The 27,546-nt window shown below is 36.2% G+C and overlaps 1 protein-coding gene across 1 annotated transcript in view; it reads left to right on the top strand.

The window, feature by feature from the left end:
• The first annotated feature begins 3,659 nt into the window (after positions 1-3,659).
• VWDE (von Willebrand factor D and EGF domains) overlaps positions 3,660-27,546 on the top strand; it is a 111,420-nt gene continuing 87,533 nt past the window's right edge. The window contains exon 1 of the mRNA XM_050784819.1: positions 3,660-3,887. Coding sequence (XP_050640776.1) covers positions 3,660-3,887 — 228 coding nt within the window. The remainder of the gene's footprint in view (positions 3,888-27,546) is intronic.

Genomic DNA, 27,546 nt, shown 5'->3' with positions numbered 1-27,546 from the left:
AATGATGATCACCACTTAGTTATTATCATCAAACTTCATTATTATCTTAAAGAGTTTACTTTAAGTAAACTCTTTGTTTTATACTTGACTGCCTATTCTGTAAATTTTGTGGATTTCTTATACTTTTATACTTTTAATCACTTTGCTTTGGGGGCTTAGAACAAAAAGCATTTACATTCTTTATGGAATACAGCTGCAATGGAAAGAAAAGAAAAGCAACAATGTGACTGCTTGTCACTGGTTATACAAAGGTCTATTTCTAGAACCACAAAGATGATTAAGTATATTTGCCAATAGAAATTAGGTCCCTACTACCAATGACTGAGGTGGTTTTGAATCAATGGGAAACAGAGAATAAGTTTTGGGATAACTACTCTGGGGTAGATATGCCCCTGTAGGGTACCTTCCCTCTCACCTTCTGATGGTGAGAACAGACCTTGGGTACATGAGAGATGACTGGTCCTCAGGCATGAACTGGGGCAATTCTACTGAATATCACATTTATTTAGATTGTATATAAATACCTGATTCAAAACATTGCTTTTTTATTATTTTTTGAGATGGAGTCTTGCTATATCTCACAGGTGATCATGAACTCCTAGGCTCAAACTATCCTCCCACCTCAGCCTCCTGAGTAGCTGGGATTATGGACATGAATCGCAACACCTGGCAAAACATTGCATTTCTCTTTGAACAAATGAATTGGTACGGGTTCCCAGTACAAACAAAAGCATGGCTCAGCAGGGCATAGTAATACTGCATTTTCAACAATCAACATCAAAAAGAGCACCTGGATCATAATCATGTTGTGCCTTCATTAAAAGGAATAGGAGATTAGATAATGGGCTGCTGATACTAGGTCACTTCTTTCTTCATTCCTGCAAAAATAAATGTATGTATCTATCTATACCTATATTGATAGCTATTTATTTAGCTAGATATATAAATCTCTATCTTTTTATGTATTTTGAAAGTCTGTTATTAAGAATGCTCTTGACTTTTCTCTTTGGCTATATGCAATAGCTTATATTAAACTACAATTTCTTCTCAGAACAACAATAAAAAACAAAATCAATAGCTGTTTGAGGCATAATAGTACAACTAGGCAAACTGGATTTGAAGGACAAAGATCCCAGAGAGAAGAAAAGTGCATTGAAATGAGGCCTGCATTCACAGCAGTTATTATTTTTCAAGACTTTCTGTGTTATGACAAATACTTTAGAGGAGATAATTTATATCTTATCAGAAACTAATTGATGAATACTTTAGGAAAAGCCATTTGGAATGGATGATAAATCCTTCAGGGCTAGCCAGAGAGGGAGGTTTTGTTGTCAAGGGAAGGAGATAAGTTACCAAAAATAATATTTAACCAAACTTTACATTTTTGCTCAGGGGTCACCAAATGTAGAGTCCAGTACAAGAATCTGTACATACAGCTTTTTATAAGGAGAAGTGCTCTGCCTGTGACACAGTAATTCATAAAGCTTATCTGTTATCAGGGTGACAACAAATTTTGTTTGGTAAATAATACTTTTGAGAAAATTACTTTTAAACCATGTAAGAAGATTTTGGCAAAAAATAGGTACTTTCATTAAACCTTCAAAATTAGGAAACCCAGATAAAATTTGGATATCGTGTCACCGTGTGATACCTTTAGTGAAAAACAACTTTGGTCTTTGATAATTTAGCCACTGAAAAGCTTAATTCTATTGAAAGCCATTAAAATCTTGCTTAACATGAGATCATTTGTAAAAAGTTCTTGTTTCCTTAATGTGTACATTGTTTTGTTTACTCTTGTAGTATATTACATTCATTTGTTTTCTCATTTTGAACTGCAGTTTCTTCCTCTTCTACATGAGGCAAACACCAAACTTTTTGGGTAAACTGAGATGTGTAATGTTTCACTTGTCAACTGACAAAGACACTCTCCTGTATGACTTTGTGCACTTGGATACTCAGTGTTAACAATGTGGTGAGCTACAGTCTTATCCCACCGCTCTTTTGAAAGATCTGTATAAATCCATGGGCTTGTTTGTTTATTTGTATTTATTGCAAAATAATGCCGAAGCACATATTTCTGATTCATGCCATAAAGCTGGAGAAGTTTCTTCTTTAGGCCCATGGAGAAAAGCATGTAGTGCCTAGTCATGCTTATCCAATGAAGCTGATTAGGCCTGTACTTTCTTTCCCACTAGCTCACATTTAAATTTTCATTCCTATCTAAAATTTAGTAATAGCTCAGTTTATCAAGTGATTACTACATGCAAGAATGGGGATAGTGGTTTTCATTCGCAATCCCATTTCACCCTCACCATAACCCTAGGACATACATATTTATACCCTTATGTTAGAAATAAGGGAGCAGAGGCACAATGGGACCCACAACTAGGACTCTGGAAAGGTCCTCCCAGCCATAAACTCTAAGCTCTGAATTTCCACACAATCAGATCAGACATCTCAAATCAGAAATCATTGTATTATTGAACTATCATGTGGACACTGAGGTCACAGAACCTATGCCAGACTTACTGAAGTCATGAAGATTTCTGATCCACCATTCCCTCATCTAGAACCTCTTCAGCAGAAGTTGCTGACTGGCAGTTGTCTTATAGTCCTGTTTCCTTGGCCTGAACAATGTTTTTGTTTTTTAATTTTTAAAAATAGTTATGGCTTTAAAATGTAAAACCTATTACAAAAAAAGGAAAAACAAAAGAGGAAAAACAAAAGAAGAAAAACAAAAGAAGAGCCTGTTTTTTGTTTGTTTGTTTGTTTTTGTTTTTCAAGAAAAAAGCAGAATGGAGTTGTTCATGGCAAAAAAAAAAAAAAAGAAATGAATGGAGTTGTTTATAGCAAAGTCTCAAGTGATGGCCAAAGGGAATTGAGGACTGCGACTGAAAGAAAGAAAATAAGATTGCTCCCTCCCCAAAGGCAGCCCCAAATCTGAAGATGGCTAGGTGATTTGGAAACTATCCCCAGGTCACTCTGAGATTTACACAGCCATTGCTGAAGATGATAGATTCAAATGATGGAAGGAGCTTGAGTCACTGGGTCACACATAAGAGTCTCCCGCACTCTGAACTGCTGGATTGTACTGAGACACGCTGCAACACTGGAAATCCATGAAATGTGAAGACATTTCAGAGCTGGCTGATTTCTCCCAAATTCTTACAGTTGAAACCCAAGCAAGGTAATACTTTTGCTGAAGCCTTTAATTCCTCAGTGTCTGACAAAACACAAAGGAAGGAAGGTGATTCCTCCCAGAGGAGGGAAATTGCTATGATCTTAGTAAACGGGATGGATAAGCCATCTACATCTGTAGAAGGAACTTTCAAATCCAGAGAAAAAAGAGCCTTACCTAGGGACATGGGCACATGAATCTACTACTGCAGGCTGCCCTACAATTATACCTTGAAAAGCTCATGTATGGAGCATAGGCTGTGACATTGTTGACTGGATCCCTTGGATTCTGTTGGATCAGGTGTAGCCTCTGGTCACAGCTCATGGGCTAATCTGTTCAATCTGTTCTAGCTGTATTCAGCTCTTTCCATCCACACAATGTACTATACAAATAATAACCCTTTCTATTTTGGCAGTAACTGGACCAAAATTCATGAGCACCAGTTTGTACCACAAGCTTCTTTTTAATTTCAACTCCACTGATGGTCGGCACTGGTGCCAGGTACTTGGCTTGGGTTGAGGTAGAACGCTCACAATATTCCAGACAGGCAGTTATAGTTCACCAGTTGTTGGTCAGAGGCAGAACTGCAGTGCCCACACAGAGCCATGGAGGACCTACCGTCACCATAACAATGTCCTTCTGGCTAGTCCCGGAGCATCTGCAGTGTTCTGATGATGTTGTCTGGATTAATCTTCCCTTGGAAATCTTGGTATGTGCAACTTTGGTTGTTTTAATAGTATATTGCTGATGTACATTGAGGGAATACAAGCTAGCTAAAAGATTTTCTGCCCATGTTGCAGAATACAGTCATGTTAGCTTAAAGATTAGACTGAATATACATGCCTTTGAAGCCCTCAAGTCACCTGCAATGGAGACCAGTCCTCTGAACTTTTGAAATTTTGTGTTTGTCAGCACTTAATAAAGACGTGAACAGGTCCACATTTTCACTGGAAGATACAGTAGACTTTGACAAAGAATAGGCAGGAAAGGTCTCTAAAATGTCATTTAATAGAGTGATGATGGCTCATTTTCAAGGACAGATATAGTCACTCAAGGAGACGTCAAAATTCCACCAGTCCCATGATTGAAGCCAACAATATAGGCATCTCCGAAGCCTGTATGTAGAACAACGTCAGAGGGGTATAACTAATAACTTTGATGAAAATGAACTGTTTTAGGAAGGCCTATAAAGGTGCTTGTTCCCTGCATGTGAATAACAAGAAAGAGTGTAAGAACTGAAGGAGCAGAAAGAAATGCTTGCAAACTTTAGCACATAAGAGAACAGGTTGTAAATGATAAATAGACCTACTTAAAACCTCTGTCTAAACTGCCAAAGTGTGAAGAGAAGATTATATGAATGAGACAAAAGGAACCAGACTAAAACAGTAAGTCATAAAATGAAGAGCAAGAGTATCAGCCTCAAGTTAATATGAAGAAACTCATCAATACTGTTAAATGTTTCCTTTAAAAGAAACTTGAGAGAGAAAAAGAATATTTAAAAGGTTATGTGAATAAAATCAAATGTAGGAAGCACTTGTAGTTCAAGTCAAAATTCTCTAAGCAGAGTAAACACAGTGTGATAATGCACAGTTTGAAAGCTAGATTCAAAAGCTTTAGCTAAAACACCAGACACTGCTTGAACCACATCAAGAACACGAAATGCAACTTTGCAGAAAATCAATAGAGACGGGAATTAACTGCTTAGAAATAGAAACGCCCCGAGGTATATGCAAATATCTAAACATTGACTTCTACAGAATGACAGCCAAAGACTTGGAGAAACTATTGGAAAACACCATTTCCTTCATCAAAATTGAAAAAATAGCTCGAGAGAGTTGCTTGGAAACTGTCAAATGAGAGAAAGCTCAATGATCTAAGAAAATCAAATGATCACAGTAAGTAAAAATGGCTGAGTTAGAGTCTGAAATCCAGCTTTTTGCAGGTGATCTCTTAGAGCCTACTATTCTGTATGCAGCCCAGGGCAGTGGCCCTAGAGGGCCAGGGCATCCCCTGCATCCTCAAAACCCCAAGGCAGTAGGAGGGGTGAGTTGTGAGGGCTCAGGGATACAGGGAGATGTGCAGGTTTGATTTATGTATAAAGCAGCAAACCCCTGAACATGCACAGGTAGAACAGGACATCTGATGTGTTTCTCTTTAAAATAATTCTGATTCATGTCTTTTAATTAAATGTGTTACTTGATGGTGCATTTGAAATTTTATATTATTTTAATTCCTAAAATACTTTCCAAAATATAGATAGTTTTAATCTAATTTTTAACTATATATAATATTAATTCCTGGAACTTATTAGAATGATGTAAGTATTGTATTTTAATTTAATTAACAAATTTAATTATTAAATTTATTTAATTTAATAAACCCACTACTGTTTAAACCATAATTGAAGTTTTACATGACCAGGTGGAGACAACTAAAACATTAGAAACAGTTTCTATATGCCATGAATTGCAATAAGCAATCTATTAAAGTAACTTCATATTTACCTCAATATTGATTGGCTTCAAAACAATACACAACACACACAAAAATAACAAACAAAAAAAAACTATAAATACATCCTCAGTTGAACTTACTAGTATTTTTATTAGATTAGCTCTAAATTCATAGATAAATTTTGGGGAATAGACATTTTGAAAGCATTTGTTTCTTTGTTTTTTCTTTGTGACCTTTGTAATATTATTTATGATATTGTTTGATATATGAATGTTTCCAAATTTTGCAGTGACAATATTCTCTTTTGAACTTTGGACTTTATTTCTTTTTTTAAATTTAATTTAATTTATTATTTATTTTTTATTATACTTTAAGTTCTAGGGTACATGTACATAACGTGCAGGTTTGTTACATATGTATACTTGTGCCATGTTGGTGTATTTTATTTCTTTATTTTTTAGACAGGATCTCACTTTGATGTGCAGGTTGAAGTGCAGTGGCACAATCTCAGCTCACTGCAGCCCCAACTTCCCAGGCTCAAGCCATCCTCCTGCCTCACCCTCCTAAATAGCTGGAACTACAGGTGTGCACCGTCACACCTGGCTAATTTTTTGTTTTGTTTTGCTTTTTGAAGAGATGAGGTTTCACTGTGCTGCCTAGGTTGGTCTTGGAACTCCTGGCCTTAAGCAAGCTTCCCATCTCAGCCTCCTAAAGTTTTGGGATTATATGTGTGACCAACCGTGCCTGGCTCGGGCTTAATTTTTGACTTGGAAACATCTTCCAAATTTAAGAATTAAAAAAAATTTCCTTGTGTTATTTTTGTTATTTTACTTTTTTATATTTGAGGTTTTGATCTTGCTCTGTTTTGTGTAAGAAATAAATTAGAAATTCAGCATTATTTTCTTCTCAAATGTTTAGCCATTTATCCCGATATAGTTTATGAGATAATTCATGTTTCCAATTATTTGAGAAGTTTTATTTCTTGCTTTCCAAATTCCCCTATGTATTTAAGGTTATTTACACCTAATTTTAAAGTAATTATTGCTTTATAATATAATTTGTAAGCTCATGGGAATAGCTGCCCTCCATTATTTTGAAATATTTCTTTCATACTTTTGATATATTTAACCATCTAGCATGTTCAGTACTCCCCACCCACACCATAGCAAACTTATTAAGATCTAATTAGCACAAATTTTATAGATTATTATAGGAAAGTGACTTTAAAATGTTGCTTTATTCCCACAAAATATCATACCTTCATATTTACTTCAACCCTTCTTCATATATTCATGTATACTTAAGCTCTAACTGAACCCTTCAGAATTAGATCATCTAGGTATTTTAATATAATTAATTTTTCCACTGCTACTGAAACCATAATTGAAGTTTTACATGACCAGGTGGTATACTGAAATAGTGCAATGCTGAGAAAATGTAGTCTGGAATAGACTACACCGTGACTTGAAACAACCAGACTCTCGAAAATGCATTTAACTATAGAAAATTTTCTATGCCTAACAGTGCCTAGAGGCAATTAGAGCCAATTTGGAAAGATCATATGTATTAACTAGATTTTCTCTTTGTTTAGTAAGTATTTGAAGGGAACAATTTAACTGAGAGGACAAAGCATTTCCGCTTTTTAGCAGGCAGTTTGGCGCCCTCATGCATCTGAAGCCAGGTCTCGCAGCTGGTGCCCCACAGGCAGCTCTGACTGCTGGAGCTCTGGCCTGGACTTTATTCCTAGCTCCCTTTTGAATCTGCTGAATAATTTTGTCCACTGAGGACACGGACCTATCATTCCACATCAGTAAAATTCATAGTTTTGCTAGATTCAATTAAATCAGTCAAGTTTGTGTCGAGTAACAGTGGTGTCTCAGGCACTCAGCCAACCCTGGGGATAACGTTGACTCAGAAACAGTCATCTTCACAGACCTCGCAGCTTGGGGATTAGACAGGGAAAGGGAGATTTTTAATGCAGTGGGTAAAAGAGCTGTGAGAATGTTAAGGACAGATGCTGTGAGAATCCTTCTTAGTGGGTCAAGAAAATTCTGAGGAGAACAAGATGTTATAGCTGAGACTTAAGCTTAGGTAGGAGAAAGCCAGGTAAAGATGAAGAAGAGAAATACTTGAGACCAGAGATCCAATACTGTGAGGAAATGCAGGAGGGATTGGTCAGTGTCCATAATCTCAAGCTGTTTATTGTGACTGGAGGGCTGTACTGCAGTAGGAGACTTAAAGAGAAATAAGGTTAAAGAGTAGCCAATGCTGTAGACTCCTGTAGGTTATCTGTGGAGCCACTGAAAGAGCTTCAAGAGGTGTGAGAGCACAAATGAAGAGAAGAAGGCCAGCTAGTATCCTCATCAACCTGGTGAGATGCAATAGTGATATACGATAATGTATTGTCAGAGAAGGCAAATAAGTGAATAGAATGGAGTGATATTAGGGAAAAGACACGTTTTAAAAGCTGAATGGCTACAGGGGTGAAGTAGAGAGGGCCAAAGATGTCTTCCAGGCTCCTGTTTCAGTGGAAATAAAGGAATGATCTCTCAAATAGGAAATCATGAAGAGAAATGTTGAAGTGGGTGTGTGAATGGTGTAGAAGTCCTGATGGAACACATTGGTTTCCTGAGGTTTATGAGGCAGCTGCCCAGTGAGCATTTGGCTTTATAGGTCTTGACTCAGGGTACTGGTTAGCACTGAACAAGCTTTTGCAATCACCTATATACAGACGATTATTAACCACATGTGTTTTTATAAAGTGTCCTTCTCTGTCTTCCATTTCTGAAACCTGTCATAGAGGCAGAGGAAAAGAGATCCTATGGTTGAAACATTAATATTTACTTCCTTCTACTATCTTTCCTCCCTGAGGTCTAAGGTGACAGGAGAGTGTTTTGGGGAAGTATGATCACCTTCCTTGGCACATCAGCATCTGAGAATAGAAGGCAAATTACATCATGCGGCAATAATTGGTTCCCTGGTGATATGGTTTGGCTCTGTGTCCCCCCCCAATCTCATCTTGAATTGTAATCTCCACATGTCGTGGGAGGGACCTGGTGGGAGGTTATTGGATCGTGGAGGCAGTTTTCCCCTTGCTGTTCTTGTGATAGTGAGTGCCAAAAGTGTTTGGCAGTTCCCCCTTCACTCTCTCTCTCTCCTGCCATCAGGTAAGACATGCCTTGCTTTCCTTTCACCTTCCACCACGATTGTTAGTTTCCTGAGGCCTCCCCAGCCATGTGGATCTGTGAGTCAATTAAACTTTTTGCTTTTTTTTTTTTTGAGATGGAGTTTCGCTCCCGTTGCCCAGGCTGCAGTGCAATGGTGCGATCTCAGCTTACTGCAACTTCCACCTCCCTGGTCCAAGCAATTCTCCTGCCTCAGCCTCCCAAGTAGCTTAGATTACAGGTGCCTGCCACCATGCCCCACTAATTTTTTGTATTTTTGGTAGAGATGGGGTTTATGTTGGCCAGGCTGATCTTGAACTCCTAACCCCAGGTGATCCACCCGCCTCGGCCTCTCAAAGTGTTGGGATTACAGGCGTGAGCCACTGTACCAGGCCCTTTTTTTCTTTATAAATTACCCAGTTTCAGGTAGTTTTTTATAGCAGTGTGAAAACAGACTAATACACATGGGAAATAAGAGAGGTAGAAATCTTGTGTTCATTTTTGTTATTAATTTTAAATTATTCTTGATTATGATATGATACATTAGCAGTATAATAAATAACTTCTTAGAAATTAATTAAGGCATACTTAAGGAAAAGCACTATAACACATATGGGGTAGACGGAGTTTCCCTTGTCAACATAAAGAGCTAAGATACCAAAAATATATTAAACCAACTTCACAGATTTGCTCAGGAACTACCAAATACATAGAAACCACATCTAGAACCTATACATAAAATCTTTTATGAGGAAAATCATCTTCAACAGATACACTAATCTCACAGTGTATCTGTGAGTGGATAACAAAGCCCACTCTATGGAGAATAATTTTGAGGTCCAAAAATTTTAGTTCTAAAGTCTATAGGAAGATTTTTTTCAGAAATAGAAATTTTCAGTAGGCCTTGATAAATTAGTAAACCCAGATGGGATATGGATGCCATATTGTTATTTGATAACTTAAGTGGAAAAATACAGTCTCAGATTTGATGATATGACATTTCATTTTATAAACTAGTTGTTACTTACAGGGTATATCTATATAGGCATACTTGTAATATTGTAGCAAAATGGATTCCTGAGGAAACTGCTGTGTTTACATTAAAATAACTTGTTCATTATCAAAACAAGGTCATCTTTAAAAATCCCATATTGCTTTGTACACTTCTTATAGAATATACAAAGAATTGGGAAAAATAGAAATTCAAATTATTTAAACTGAACTTGTATTTTGCTTTAAATGTTGGTTGAAAACTCTTCCTATCAGTTTCTTCTAGATAAAATTGGCACTGAGTTTATACTAAAATGAGAAGGCTGAAAAGAGTGAGGAAGTGTTGTAGGTGAGTCTGAAAACTGAGAAATTAAGGTAGAAAAACATTTCAAAGATCTCCTAGTTTAATGGATTGTATTCTCTTCTCCTTGCTTAATATTTCTGAAAAGTGAAAGCTTATGCAGTTACTATGCATGAAAAGACCAAAATATAAATTAGAACAGGTCATTTTAAGATTTTAACTTCTGTGATTAATTATGTCTAGACACAGACCACTTTCCTCATAATTTTAGGAACTTACTGCCACCTATGGATATGACTGGAGTATTACAATTTTCAGTAGTTAATACAGTTCATCAATATTTATTATCAATATTGAATATTGAGTTAGGTACTGGGTAATCACATATGAATGGCTTATAGTATATTGGATGAGATAAACAGATAAAATTTCAGCATGATGAAATAAAAACAAATGTATTGAGACAAGAGTAAAGTTTAGATTTCATGATGCAGATGTGTAAAGCAGGAAGTATTAGGAGTGGAGGCTGAAGCTTAGACACAGCCCAGATCATGGCCAGGTGCGTAGATTACAGGTGGTATGCCATGAGTTGAATCTTGGTCATTTTGGGTTCATTTGTTGATGGTATGAATATGAAGCTCAAGAAAAAGGTCAGGACTGGAGGAGACACATACGTATGAGCTGGTGGGTATGAATAATAGATACATTTGAGAGCGAATGGAACATACGATAATATAAAGACAAAGTTTAGGTAAAGGAAAATTAGGAGAAACTAAGGAAACTGAGTTGCACTTCTTAAGTATTATAACTGTGTCGCAGAACTCTTTAAAAAAGTGTATTAAAACATATGGTTTCTTGTTTTACAGCAACTTAGCAAATGCTGATTCTAGAAAAAGCCAACTTAAAAATAGCACAAAAGCTTTGCATTATTTTTACTTACCCTTGCCTCCCACCTACCCCGACTCAATGGCAGTTTTGAAGCCAGCAGCCTGCATTCTCAATAAAAGACCCTGGCTCCTGGTTCTGGAAAGGGCAGAATAATACAACTTATTCTTAAACATAAATATTATTGCTTTGTTTGGTAGTTTTGACCTGTCATGTAGCTTCCTGGAGAACAGACTCAAGGTACTCACCTTTGTTTTGTGCAACTCAGAACTCTCTTATTAGGGCAGAAAAATGGCTGAACAGAGTACATTCCTCAAAAACATTATAAATCAAATGAAAAAACTTCATGCCATCTGGGGTGAGAGAGTTCAGTTGACACAAATAATAGAGACTCTAAAAGCCTGGGGGAAAAATGTGGAAAGAGTTATTTGGAGAAAATTAGGGCATTGGAAAGTGGCAGTATACTGTGGAGTTTATAAAGCCACATACGTTCCCAGGGAAAAAGGATACTCAGAAGAGACCCGAGAAGACCTTCACCTCTGGCTGAAATTTAGTCTCAGAGCAAGCAAGAAGTAAAAGATAAGGAAGCATTGTGAAGGCCTGGCCAATCATTGAAGCATTGCCCCAACACAGAGCCAAACTATAAAGCCTGGAAGAATTTTTTCGCTTCATTTTTTTTCTTTCTTTTATCTTGTTTTGTCCTTCTTCTTCTTCTTCTTTTTTTTTTTTTTTTTTTTTAATTCCAGGATTTCAGGAAAATGTCTTAAAAACACTAGCTAACCACAGGCAAAAGGAACAGAGATTCCTGAAACCATACATAACAAAGAATATAAACTGTACAAAAACAGTACAGAAAAGTCACTAGATGAATAATCACAACTCTCAGAAAACTACACATCCAACATGAGGAATAGAAAGAAACTGATTTCTATAATTAACACATTGTAATATTCAAAATATCTAGTTTTCCACAAAAATTTATAAAGAAGACAAAGAAATAAGAATATATGGCCCACTAATTGGAGAAATTAGAAAGAACCTGATTTCTATCCCTGATGAAGCACAGACATTGGACTTACTTGACAAAAACTTTAAATAAACTGTCTTAAATATGCTAAATTTGCTAAAGAAAACCATATATAAAGAAATCAGGGTTCTGTTCCAAGGTGGCCAAATAGGAACTGCTCTGGTCTGCAACTCCCAGCATATTCAACATAGAAGACAGGTGATTTCTGCATTTCCAACTGCATTACCTGGTTCATCTCACTGGGACTGGTTGGACAGTGGGTGCAGCCCACAGAGGGTGAGCCAAAGCAGGGCAGGGTGTCACCTCACCTGGGAATCACAAATGGATGTCCTTTTCCTAGCCAAGGGAAGCCATGACAGACTGTACCTGGAAAAACGGGACACTTCTGCACAAATGCTACACTTTTACCATGGTCTCAGCAAGCAGCAGACCAGGATTTTCTCTCCCGTGCCTGTCTTACCAAGTCCCACACCCACAGAGCCTTACTTATTGTTAGTGCAGCAGTCTGAGATCAAACTGCAAGGCTGCAGCCTGGCTGGGGGAGGGGCCACTTTGGGAGGCCGAGGTGGGCAGATCACAAGATCAGGAGATTGAGCCCACCCTGGCTAACATGGTGAAACCCCATCTCTACTAAAAATACAAAAAATTAGCTGGGCATGGTGGCAAGTGCCTGTGGTCCCAGCTACTCGGGAGGCTGAGGCAGGAGAACGGCGTCAACCTGGGAGGCGGAGCTTGCAGTGAGCCATGATCACACCACTGCACTCCAGCCTGGGTGACAGAGCAAGACTCCATCTCAAAAAACAAAAAACAAAAACCAAATAAAAAAACTATACTACAAGGCTACAATAACCAAAACAGCATGGTACTGGTACCAAAACAGATATATAGACCAATGGAACAAAACAGAGGCCTCAGAAATAACACCACACATGTACAACCATCTGATCTTTGACAAACCTGACAAAAACAAGAAGTGGGGAAAGGATTCCCTGTTTAATAAATGGTACTGGGTAAACTGACCAGCCATATGTATAAAGCTGAAACTGAATTCCTTCCTTACACCTTATACAAAAATTAATTCAAGATAGATGAAAGACTTAAATGTTAGACCTAAAACCACAAAAACCCTAGAAGAAAACCTAGGCAATACCATTCAGGACATAGGCATGGGCAAGGACTTCATGACTAAAATACCAAAAGCAATGGTAACAAAAGCCAGAATAGGCACACAGGATCTAATTAAACCAAAGAGCTTCTTCATGGCAAAAGAAACTACCATCAGAGGGAACAGGTGACCTACAGAATGGGAGAAAATCTTTGCGATCTATCCATCTCACAAAGGGCTACTATCCAGAATCTACAAAGAACTCAAACAAATTTACAAGAAACAAACAACTCCATTAAAAAGTGGGTAAAGGATATGAACAGACACTTCTCAAAAGAAGACATTTATGCAGGCAACAGACACATGAAAAAATGTTCATCATCACTGGTCATCAGAGAAATGCAAATCAAAACCACAATGAGATACCATTTCACACCAATTAGAATGGCAGTAATTAAAAAGTTAGGAAACAACAGATGCTGGTGTGGAAAAATAGGAACACTTTTACATTGTGGGTGGGAGTGTAAATTAGTTCAACCATTGTGGAAGACAGTGTGGTGATTCCTCAAGGATCTAGAACTAGAAATACCATTTGACTCAGCGATCCCATTACTGGGTGTATACCCAAAGGATTATAAATCATGCTACTATAAAGACACATGCACACATATGTTTATTGCGGCACTATTCACAATAGCAAAGACTTGGAACCAACCCACGTGTCCATCAATGATACACCGGATTAAGAAAATGTGGCACATATATGCCATGAAATACTATGCAGTCATAAAAAAGAATGAGTTCATGTCCTTTGCAGGGACATGGATGAAGCTGGAAACCATCATGCTGAGCAAACTATCACAAGGACAGAAGACCAAACACTACATGTTCTCACTCATAGGTGGGAATTGAACAGTGAGGACGCTTGGACACAGGGCGGGGAACATCACACACCAGGACCTGTTGGGGGCTGGGGGGCTGGGAAAGGGATAGCATTAGGAGAAATACCTAATGTAAATGACTAGTTGATGGGTGCAACAATCCAACACAGCATATGTAACAAATCTGCATGTTGTGCACATGTACCCTAGAACTTAAATTATAATAAAAAAAATTGGAAAAATAATTTATGAAGAAAATGAGAATATTAATAAGGAGACCAAAATTTCTGAAGAAGGACCAAAGAGACATTCTGGGATGAAAATAAAATAACTGAAATAAAAAAATTCACTACAGAGCTTGAATTACAGATGTCAGTAGGCAGAACAAATAATCAGTAGACTAGAAGATAGGCAAATTAAAATTATATAGTATTAGAAATAGTTAAAAAATGAAGAAAAACTGTTGAGCCTAAGATACTTTGGGATACCATTGAATGCACCAACATAAAAATGATGGGAGTATCAGAAAGAGAGGAGAGAGAAAGAGGCAAAAATAATATTTGAAAAAATATTAGCCAAACTTTCCAAATTTGATGAAAGATACAAATCTATACATCCAAGAGGCTCAATCAACTCCAAGAAGGATGAACACAGAGATCTAAACTACAACATATTGTAATTAAATTGCCCAAAGACACAGGTAAACAATCTTGAAAGCAGCAAGACAGAAGCAATTCATCATGTACAAGGGATCCTCAATAAAGTTAATAGCCAATTTGTCAGCAGAAATTATGGAGGCCATAGGCAGTGGCAATGGAATACTTATTCAAAGTGCTGAAAGAAAAAAAAAATTAACCAATAATCCTACATCCGGCAAAATACCTTTCAAAAATGATGGAAAATTCAGTCATTGCCAAATAAACAAAAGTTGGAGTATGTCAGTAGTAGACTTACCCTATAAAAACCACTAAAGGGAGTCCTTTCAGTGGAAATGGAAGAATACTAGACAGTAAAAAACCAACACAAAGAAATAAAAAACACTAGTAAAGGTAACTATATAGCTAAATACCAAAGATAATGTTTTGTAATTTTGGTTTGTAACTCCCTTCTTTTTGTATGTTTTAAAATGCATAAAATAATAATTATACATTTGCAAATTGGCAGACAATCTATAAAAGTGTAATTGTAACAACTACACAAAAGAGGAGAAATGGACTGTATAGAGGCAGAATTTTGTGTACTATTGAAACTTAGTTGGTATTAATTAAGAATAGATTTTTATAAGTTTAGGAATTTAATTGTAATTTCCAGGGTAGTCACTAAGAAAATAATTTCAAAATATATAAAAAATTAACAAGAAAGTCACAACAGTATGCTAAAAAAAAAAAAAAAAAACAAACGGTTAAATACAAGTAGGTGGTAATGGAGGAATTTAGCATATTAAATAAATGGAAAACAAATAGCAAAATATCAGAATTAAGTTTCTCCTTATCAGTAATTACTTTAAAATGTAAAAAGATTAAACTCTGTTATTAAAAGCAGAGATTGATGGAGTGAATTTTAAAATTGAAGTAATTATATGTTATCTACACGTGACTCATTTTTACATTCAAAGAAACAAATAGGTTGAAAGTGAAAGTATGTTAAAAAGATGTTTCATGCAATTAGTAACCAAAAGAGATCTGGAGTGGGTATACTATTATTACAGGAATACTAAGAAATTATTTTAGGCAGCTAGAAGGGGTAAAAAGAGTCCTCGGTAAGGTTTTTTCTTTTAATAAAAAGATCTGTCCCCAAAACGTTTCTTTTCTAACAGAAAGCAGCCTGGAAAAACAGGTAAATGCAAGTGGCTAAGAGCCAGGTCCATCCAATGTGGTGGTTCCGCTACTTTTTCTTTGTTGTCAAGGGTGCGAACATCATGGTGGCCAGCCAAGTAGAGGCCACGTGTATGGGTATCATGGCGACCAGCCAGGTAGCCACATTTACATATTAAAAGGTTAGAGTGGGAGGGTCGGTTTTTTTGCTGGCTAAGTGAATGACACACCTGGTCAAATCAATCCCCTGGGCCCTATGCAAATCAGACACCACCTTCTCGAGCCTCCCAATATAACCACCAGCTTTCTGCTGGCAGGCAGGGTTATTCCATTCGGAGCCCTCCTCCCTCTGTACAGGGGAGCTGTTCTCTTCTTTCTTGCCTATTAAAATTTCTGCTCCTTAATCCACTCCACGTGTGTTCATATTGCTAATCTTCTTGGTGTGAAACCAAGGACCTTGAGTGTTTCCCCAGACAATGAAGCCATATCGCTATCAGACAAAACGCTTATAAAACAAAAATATGTTACAAGCTACAAAGAAAGATATTATGTATTGATTAAAATGTCAACTCATCAAGAAGAAATTTGATATTGGAATGTGTTGAAATAGAGTGGTGGTGAATCACTAAAGTTGGAGAATGAAAAGATGATGAATTCAGCAATATAAGAAATGTCATTCACAATCTATGTAAATAACTCAGAGATATTTCAGATTCAAGAATAGAAACCTATGGTCCAGATGCTGAAGTTCTCAACAAATGTAAATAGGCAGAAGGTCAGTAATGAGAGGGGGTAAAAAGTGTGTTTAGATCTCATTATCATCAGAATTGGGAATCAGGATATTTTAAAGGAAAAATGGAATAAGAGAGACATTGAAAATTCAAGAGAATGCTGACACTGTAACTTTTCAAACTTGGACTAATAAAATGTTTTCCTTCGAACTGCAACACGGAGCGCTTTCCTCATAAGCAGTGTGGCCATACAGAGACAAGACAAGAGGGTAGAGTAAGGATTCAATGAAGAGTTTGAGGGTAAATGACCTCCATTATAATATGGGGTTACTGAGGACACAGAGAACATTGCTGAGGAAAAAAAGGATTAATTATCAGAAGGAACAAAGAGACAAATGAAAAATGGAATAAGGTGGGGGCAACTGAAGGATTATTGGGTATGGCTAATATTTTGTTCTTGGGATTAGCTGGCTCCTTAACCTTGTCTTGGATATTGTCAGATGGTATTCAACTTTCATTCCCACTTCCTGTTATTCTCTTTTCTTGTACCACAGCAGCTGAAACAATGAAATACTTTGCGTCTACTACCTGGTCTAGGTAGTATTCCAGGTGCAAATTTGATTCCTACCATTTGACTTACTCATGTGGAATTTGAGAGGCACATGTGAAGCCATGTTCATCTTGTTGCTGCTTTTATGTCTCCACACAGAAAAGACTATAGAAAAGTAGGTTTTGTGTAGCAGTGCTCCATTCCAGTGCCCCTTCGTCAGTCTCATGTATGTCTAGGGGCATTTTAGTAAGGGTGGTGGCCAGATTCTGTTCCATTTTCCATTCACCAACGTTGCAGCCACTGAGAACTGTGTGAGTCAGATTCCTGACAAGGGCAGAGGTAGTAGCTCTCATATCAGGTCAGATCTTTGTGCTCTGAAATGCCTGGGACCCAGACTACATTATGTTTCTTAGCCTTTGCAATAACTTCATGATCATCCAATCATTCTATTAAATCCCTTTCTACTTATAATATCACAGTGTTTGTTTCCTGCAAGAACTTTGACTAACACTATTTTTAAGTGACTCATGCATTATCATCTCTGTCTCAGTTACAGTACTGAACAAATCATGGCCTGCATAAGTATTTAAATAAAATATAAAAAATTTCAATTTATTTGAAATTTTAATGCAATTAAGAGGGGTAAAAATTTGTGTGTCCAATTTGGCACCTACTCTATTGCTTTTAGAGATTATCATTAGAAATAGGTCATACTGATTTATAAGAGCTGATCACTGTTTGGAATTGGGGTTTAAAGAGAACTAGTAAAAAGATTTTTTTTTCTGCTAGTACTGCCAGGAATCTTCTTGTTCATATCCTGCCTCTATATAGTGTGCTATACATTTGATTTTAAGATATGAAACCTGAACATAATAATTTATATTCTTTTGAAACCTTTCTTCATTTAATTCAGATAATATCCTCTATCATCTACAAAATCTTTTTATTACAGTGTGTTAGTGACATATGCTTTTTCATGACAGCCTGGAGTTGAAACTATTATTCAATAGAAACAATTTCTGGTTCTGAAAATATAATGAACAGGAAACTCAGTTCCCTAGTGCAAGACTAGGAATTTTCTTTGGTAGTTAAAGGAGAAGCAAGAGGTCTTTTCAAAGGCTTCATTTTATTTGAAGTCTATCATTAAAGCTGTTGTTCAACATGACAATTTACAAGAACCTGCATGTTTCCTCAACATGACAATTTTGTTTGGTTTCACTTTATAGTAAATTATGTTTGTCTCTTTGCTTATTTTGAGTTATAGTTTCTTCCTCATCCAGGTTCTGTCAGAGTATTAAAGGTGAAACTGGGATACAGAATGTTTCATGCTTACCTGGCAGAGAGGTGCTCCTACATGATTTGATTTCACATGGAGAGCTACAATCTTGTCCTTGGACACTTCTACAGAAACTCATATTGTTATTTTTTCTTGATTGCAAGCTAAAAAATTTTAGAAACAGTTCTGATTTATGTAAAAATTTTTGGAGATATTTATTCTATAGACTTAGAAAGACAAAATACATATATGTGCATAGTCACACTTACCCATTGAAGCTAATTAGACCTGCATTTTTCTCCCTACCTCATATCAACACTTAATTCCAAACTAAAATTTAATAGTAGTTCTATTTATCAGGTGATTACCTTATGCCAGGAACTGGGCTAAATGCTTTTCCTTCACTATTCCATTTAATCCTTACCACTGCCCTATGAGGTTTGCATTCATTTCTCTTATGTTACAAGTGAGGAAGCTGAGACATAACAGGGTCCAGAGCTGACATTTCCAGATGAGGTCTGCCCAACGGAAAGTCAGCACTCATAATTGCTACACAATTAGCCCAGTTTTCTTCCAAAATCAAAGACGATGTGCTAGTGACAGTGCATTTCGACAGTGGGGTCAGAGATCAAATCGCAGCCTTACTCAAGAAATGACAATTTATTTGGAGACCTTTATTCTAAGTGAAGTAACTCAGGAATGGAAAACCAAACATTGCATGTTCTCACTCATAAGTGGGAGCTAAGCTATGAGGACACAATGGTATAAGAATGATACAGTGGATTTTGGGGACTTGGGGGAAAGGGTGGGAGGGAATGAGAGAAAAAACACTACACGTTGGGTACAGTGTACACTCCTCAGGTGATGGGTGGACCAGCATCTCAGAAATCACCACTAGATAATTTATTCATGTAACCGAACACCACCTGTTACTCAAATACCTATTGAAATAGAAAACAACAATAACAACAGCAGAAATAAATGACAATTTGTGTTCTTTCATCTCTTATCAATAACATAAGGACTTTGATCTTGAGCAGAGGTTGCTAATTGGCAGCTGCTCCCTAGAGTTGCTTCTTAGGTCTGAACATTTCTTTTTCTTTTGTTTTGAACTAATTCACAATTGGAGTTTTTCACAAATGTGAAACATTAAAATTCAAAAAGAAAAAAATGTTTTGACTTTTATTAAAAAAAGATTATCTGGCAAAATAAACCCAAATTCTGTCAGTACAACAATCAGCAGGTGGTAGCAGCTGTTCCCTTTACATGGCCAATGCATTCTTCATGCCATAGTCCCCACCTCTCCCAGCTGCCTTGCACCAAACCATTGCCACACATTTGTCTCCCAACTTGCCTCTGAGGACATCTAAATATCCATCCTATCCTCCAGCCATTTTTCAAACTTGTTTTTGCAGAGCTGGCAAAGTCTTTGATACATACACTTTTCTTTACATAGATTATTCCTAATCTTAAAATTAATCTAGATGACTTTTCCAGCTCTAAAATAGGTAACTTGGATTCAGATACAGATTTTTTTTCTATTTTTATTAGGCAGATTAGAAAATGCAATGTTAAGGTAGGTTTGAAATGAGTTTCAATTTAAAAAATAATATATTTGGAAATTAAGGAAGAAAATTTGCTATTGAAGGCAAGTAGATAACAATACATCTAATCTTTTAGAGATCCATGCAGGATCTGCAAACTATGGTCAAATTGACTGCTGTCTGTTTTTGAGAATAGTTTTGTTGTAACAGCCATACCCAGTCATTTATGTATTGGCTATGACTGTGTTTCCTGTACAATGACAGAGTAAAATAGTCCCAACAGAGACTATAGTGTCTACAGAGTTTAAAATATTTACTATCTGGTCCTTTGGAGGAAAAGTTTGCCAAACACAGAGAAAAAGTTGGGCAATACTCATAGATCAATGGTTCTGGCTCTGTTGGGCACTAAGTATTTAGACTTGCTAGGGCTAAATGACGACTAGCATGGTGATTATGACCATTGAGATCTCATATTCTAGTTGGTATATTTGCTCTGTCACAAACAACTGAACAGGATGTTTCAGTCACTGTGCTTGTAAATAATACAGAGACACACAGAAAGTATCTCTGTCAACCATTCAGTATTTGATAGGCATTATGCTAAATATTATACATAAATATATGTTGTATATATTTATAATTGTATTTAATTTTTACACCACACCAATCATAGGTACCAGTATATTTTCGTTTTTCAGATATTAATAGCTTTCATATCATGCTTAATGTCACATTTGTACCTGGGCATCAATGTAACAAGGTAGGGAGGCATGAGAGCATATGATAGAATGGGGGCTCTTACCTAGGCTTTGTGTTCAGGATAGTTTGCTAAAGGTGATGTATTGGCTAAATTATAAGAGGTGAGTAGGAGAAAACAGGAGAGAGAGAGACAGAGATAGAGAGAGAAAAAAAAACAGAGAATGACAGCGAGAGTGAGAGAGAGAAGAGAGAGAGAGAGAATTTGTAAAGGCCATATGCCATCTCTAAGTTTCCTGAAAATTTCTTATAATTTCATTTTATTCAGGCTACAATGAAAATATATACTGAGTTAATGGGTTTTCATTGATAGGTACATGATAGATAATAACAAAAGCTTCAGCCGTGTATTCCAAAGTTCCTCGTGCTGTACACGCTACAACTTCATGTGTGTTGTTTGGTTTAATCCACAACATACATTTATTAGACAAGTACTGTTATTAACTACTTTACACATAAATAAAGAAGTCAAACGTAACTCAAGTATCTTGTCCAGAGTTACCTGGGTGAAAAGTGACAGAGCCAGCTGTCAAAACAAAACAATATGATTTCAGGACTCATGACTGTAACTACTGCACTGAACTTCCTCACATTGTGTCCTGGGGTCAATGGGGTCCTGGAAGGTGACTTTTCATGTTGAGATTTCAAATCCTCCAAATGTGAGGACATATTGGGTTCAGAGAATAGGTATCTGTCTTAAAGCCTTTCATTGGGTAGAATTTTGATGCCAGATCCCTTCCTGTGCATCACGCAGGGTCAACAGATTCACAATATTAGATTCAAAATATTGTTACAGAGGTGAGTATGGCCATCAATTAGATAATCTTGAACACTTCTCTATTTTGGTATTAACTGGTTATGAGCCTTACTTTACTAATCAAGAAGTAAATTTATGAGTTGTTAAATAACTTACCTAAAGTTACCTAGTTTTTAAAGTACTAGATCCCAATCTTGAATTCAGGTTTGCCAGTCCAGTAATTTTTTTTTATCTCATGAGAATTCACATATATGCATTAAATATTAGGAAATCCAGGAATTTAATTAAATACACTAAAGCCTTTGGTTTTCCATTTAGTGTTATAAGCAGTATGAGAAGTCTGAAAAGAGTTGCTAATAGGCAAATCATTCGTGTAGAAAAACAGAAATTTCAGCAATTTTGGCAAGATACTCAGGTGGAATATTTATGATAAGAGTTTTAGAATATTTTAGAGATTAACTTCAAAATACGTCATTCAAATTTTACACAAACAGAAATATTTAAGATATTTTACTTAACTTTATTTCATGTAATATCAAATGGAACCACAGTAGACCCCAGATAGCCAAAGCAATCCTGAACGTAAAGAACAAAGTGGGAGGCATCACACTACCTGACTTCAAAAGATACTACAAAGCTATAGTAACCAAAACAGTATGATACTGGCATTAAAACAGATACATAAACCAATGAAACAGAATGGAGAATCCAGAAAAAAAATCCATACATTTACATTACATTCCACTCATTTTTGACAAAGGCACCAAGAACATACATTGGGGAGAGGATAATCTCTTCGATAAATGGTGTTGGGAAAACTGAATAGCCATATACAGAAGAATGAAACTAGACCCTTATCTCCTACCATATACAAAAATGAAATAAAAATGGATTAAATACTTAAATCTAAGATTTGAAACTATAAAACTACTAGCAGAAAACATTGATAAAATACTCAAGGACAATGATCTGGGTAAATATTTTTAAAGTAAGACCTCAAAAGTCCAGGCAAGCTAAGGAAAGAGAAAAATAGAAGTAAGACCTCAAAAGCCCAGGCAAGCTAAGGAAAAACAGAAAAATAGAAAAAATGCTTGATTGCTTCAAGCTAAAAATCTTCTGCATAGCAAAGGAAACAACAAAGTGAAGAGAAAACCTACAGAATGAGAGAAAATATTTGCAAACTATCCATCTGACAAAAGGCTAATAACTAGAAAATATAAGGAACTCAACATCAAAAAAATACCAAAGTCTGATTAAAAAATGGGAAAAAAAACCCTGAGTAGACATTCTCAAGACATACAGATGGCCCACAGGAATATGAAAAAATGCTCAACAATGCTAATCATCAGAGAAATGTAAATTTAAAAAAATGAGATATCATCTCACCCCAGTAAGAATGGTTATTATCAAAGAGACAAAAAATATGAAATACTGGCAAGAATGGAGATAAAAGGAGAACTCATATACTGTTAGTGGAAATGTAAATTAGTACAATCACTATGGGAAACAGGATACAAATTCCTCAGAAAGCTAAAAGCAGAACTTACATATGATTCAGCAAGCCCACTAGTGGATATACATACCAAAGAAAGGAAATTTATATATTGAAGAGATATTTTTACTCTCATGTTTATTGTAGCCAAAAATTCACAATAGCCAATATTTGGAATCGACCTAAAGTACCCATCACTGGATGAATAAAGAAAATGTGGTATATATACATGGTGGAGTACTATTCAGCCAGAAAAATAATAAAATCTTGTCAATTGTAGCAACATGGATAGAACTGGAGGTCATTATGTAAATGAAATAACATAAAGACAACTATCGTATTTTCTCACTAATACCTGAGAGCTAAGAAAGTGGATCTCATGAAGATAGAGGATAGTTTGGTGGTTACCAGAGGCTGAGAAAGGTTAGGGGGGGAGTGAATAAAGAGGGATTGATTAATGGATGCAAAAATGCAGGCAGACAGTGTAATCCCAGCTACTTAGGAGACTGAGACAGGATAATGGCTTGAACCTGGGAGGCAGAGGCTGCAGTGAGCTGAGTTTGTGCCACTTCACTCCAACCTGGGTGACAGAGGGAGATTCTGTCTGAAAAAAAAAAAAAAAAAAAAACACGAACCACGCAGGCAGATAGAAGAGTGTATCTAGTGTTTGACAAATTAAATAGAGTGATTATAGTTAACAATAACCTACTCAAAATAGCTAGTAGAGAATAATACCAGTATATTCCCAGCAAAAAGACAGACATATATTTAAGGTAATGGATACCCTAATTACCCTGATTTATTATACATTATATGACATGTCAAAATATCATATGTACTCCAAATATATACATCTATTATGTATCAATCAAACAATTAAAAAAACCAAAGAAAACAAAAAACATCAAATGGAGTGTGTTGATATTTTTGAGGTAACCAGTTTTTAAAAAAATACTTAATATAGGCCAGGCGCAGTGGCTCACGCCTGTAATCCCAGCACTTTGGGAGGCTGAGGCAGGCGGATCACGAGGTCAGGAGATCAAGACCCTCCTGGCTAACATGGTGAAACTCCGACTCTACTAAAAATACAAAAAAATTAGCTGGGCGTAGTGGTGGGCGCCTGTAGTCCCAGCGACTTGGGAGGCTGAGGCAGGAGAATGGCGTGAACCCGGGAGGCGGAGCTTGCAGTGAGCCGAGATATCATGCGACTGTACTCCAGCCTGGGAGACAGAAAGAGACTCCGTCTTAAAAAAAACAAAAAACAAAAAAACTTAATATAACATGTGGCTAACACAGTTTTGAAATCAAATCATGGGGAAAAAAACTACCTAATGTTTTAATAAAACCATTTCTGAAGAATTTTATTTTGGAAAAGAATACTTACAAGCTGAGAACAAATGTATGATATGCAAAATTTTTTTTCTATATTAAAACAAGTTTGTTTGGAGTATAGTATGGAAGTTTGTTTTTGTTTTTGTTTTTTTGAGATGGAGTCTTGCTCTGTCACCCAGGCTGGAGTGCAGTGGCGTGATCTGGGCTCACTGCAACCTCCATCACTCGGGTTCAAGTGATTCTCCTGCCTCAGCCTCCCAAGTAGCTGGAACTACAGGCATGTGCCATCATGCCTGGATAATTTTTGTGCTTTTAGTAGAGACAGGGTTTCACCATGTTGGCCAGACTGGTCTCAAGCTCCTGACCTCAAGTGATCCGCCTGCCTAGGCCTCCCAAAGTGATGGGATAACAGGCATGAGCCACCACACCTGGCTGGAAGTTTCTTAAACAATTAAGCAAAGATTTTTCATATGACACTGCCACTTCACTTCTAGAAATCTACCCAAAATAATAAACATATAGGTTCACACAAAGACTTACATCCGTGGCAGCATTATTCATAATGACCAAAAAGTAGAAAGAACCCAACATTTTCATTGACTAATGAATGAATAAACAAAATGTGATCTAACCATACAGCAAAATATTACTTACCAATAAAAAGGAATAAAGCACTAATAAATCATAGACAAACTCAAAAAGTGAACGAAGTCAGACACAAAAGAACATGTATGATTCCATCTAAAAGGAATGTCCAAAAAAAGGGCCAATATACAGAGAAAGATTATTTGTTGCCTAGGATTGGAGGTTGGAATGGAGAGTAATTACAAGTTGGCATGAGGTTTATTTTTAGTGCTGAAAATGTTCCTTTTTTTTTTTTTTTTTTTTTTCTTTCGAGACAGGCTCTTGCTTTGTTGCCTGGGCTGGAGTGCAGTGGCACAATTTGGGCTTGCTGCAACCTCAGCCTCCCAAGTAGCTGGGACTACAGGCACATGGCACCATGCCTGGCTAATTTTTGTATTTTTTGTAGAAGCAGAGTTTTGTCATGTTGCCCAGGCTGATCTCGAACTCTTGGGCTCAAGCAATCTGCCCACCTCTGTCTCCCAAAGTGCTAGAATTACAGGCGTCAGCCACCAGGCCCAGCCAAAAATGTTCTAAAATTAAATTGTGGTCATGTGTGGTCAGCTCTGTAAGTATACTAAAATTCATTGAGTAATACACCAAAAACAGGTAAATTTTATTTTATGTAAACTACATCTCAACAGAACTTTTAAAAAATGAGATTGTATATTCTAAAATGTCTGACTCTTTTCAAATTGAATTAGGGTGGGTTTTTGGGTCAGCAGGACAAAATTAAATATGCTCATATTTATGAGATTGTTTTGGAACTATAACTATCCATTTCTAGTTGCAAACTATCCATTATATTACAAGTCATAATTATGAGATTCAAAACGCTTTGTGATTTAGAAAGTGATGATTACATAAATCATATAAACAAAACAGAAATGTCACATAGCTTTACCACCTGCTGCAATGTTTTATTTAAGGCTTGTAGAAGAGTAAATAACATTCAAATAAATCCATGACACTTACCAGCCAGAAACTTTGATTTCAAAGGCATTTTCTAATATATACTTCAGATGCAAACTGTGTTACTTTCTAGTATATATAGACATAGCTGTTGAAAGCGAAATATACGTCTTTTCCATCAACATTCAAAGGAACTTTAGTATTCCAATCTCATTTTAAAATCACAATGTGGAAAATATTAAGTTGAAATAAGTTAATTTCTTTAAGATAGCCATTTAAAAATTGCTTTTATTAAATAAAAATGTCAAAAACAAAACATCTGAAAAGTAATTTTTTAGTCTTCTGCAAAACATTTGGTATCATCGGGTTTATTTTTCCACATTCAAATACTCCAATTTTATAGTAATAAGAGCCTATTGCAATAATATAGTACAATTCTCTTATTTTGCTGATGTGAAAACAATGCATTAAAAGTTTCTATTAATTTTTTTCCTGATAAATAAAACTTATGTTTCTATTTTTGGGCTACCTAAATACTAGTACCTTAATGTGTTTGTGGTAGATAGCTGAGGTTTTGAAATCCCAGCTGTGGTAGACCAAATAACAACCTCCTAGCCCCCAATATGTCAAGGTGTAAATCCCAGGAGTTTGTGAATACATTATTTTACATGGTAAAGGAATTTTGCCGACGACATGAGATGGGAAGATTATCCTGGGTTATCCAAATAAGCACAGTATAAACCCAAGTTTCCTTGTAAGAGAGAGAAAGGAGGATCAGAGTCCAAGAGTGATTTAAGGAATAAAACAGAGGTCAGGGAGGAGAGAAAACACTATGTAGCTGATTTTAAAGATGAAGAAAGGGGCTATGAACCAAGGAAAGCAGGAGGCCTCTAGAAGCTGGAAAAGACAAAGAAAGGAATTTGTTCCCTGGAGCCTTCAGAAGAAATGCAAGCATGTTAACACCTTGATTTTAGCCCAGTGAAACTGACTTCAATTATTTATATTCAATATTGTATTGATAGCCAAAACAATTAAGAAAAAGAAATAAAATGCATCCAAATAAAAAAGGAAGAAGTAAAATTATCTGTTTGCAGATGACACATTTTATATAAAAAACCCAAAGCTTCTACTAAACTGTTAGAACTAATAAATGAATTCCATAAAATTGCAAGATATAAAATTAACATACAAAAATCAGTTGTGTTTCTATTCACCAACAAAGTATGAAAAAAATTTTTAAAAATCCCATTTACAATAGCACAAAAAAATACTTAGAAATAAATGTAATCAAGGATGTAATCAAGGATGTAATCAAGGAATACTTAGAAATAAATGTATGCTTAGAACTATAAAATATTGATGAAAGAAATTAAAGAAGACAGAAATAAATGTGAAGATATACCATGTTCATGAATTAGAAAAATTAATATTTAAAAAATATTCATAATATCCAAAGCAATCTACAGATTCAATGCAATCCCTATCAAAATTCCAATGGTATTTTTCACAGAAATAGAAAAAAAGCAATTCTAAAATTTATATGGAACCACAAAAAACTCCCAATAGCCAAAGGAATCTTGAGCAAGAAGAACAAAACTGGAAGCATCACACTACTTACTTTCAAAATACATTATAAAGCTTTGGTATTCAAAACAGTATGCTATTAGCATAGAAACAGACATATAGACTGTTGGAACAGAATAGACTGCCCAGAAATAAATCCACCATTTACAGTCACTGCATCTTTGACAAAGGTCTCAAGAAAACACAACGGGA

The sequence above is a fragment of the Macaca thibetana genome, chromosome 3, assembly GCF_024542745.1.
Source record: "Macaca thibetana thibetana isolate TM-01 chromosome 3, ASM2454274v1, whole genome shotgun sequence".
NCBI lineage: Eukaryota > Metazoa > Chordata > Mammalia > Primates > Cercopithecidae > Macaca > Macaca thibetana.
This window is presented reverse-complemented; position numbering and strand designations above follow the sequence as displayed.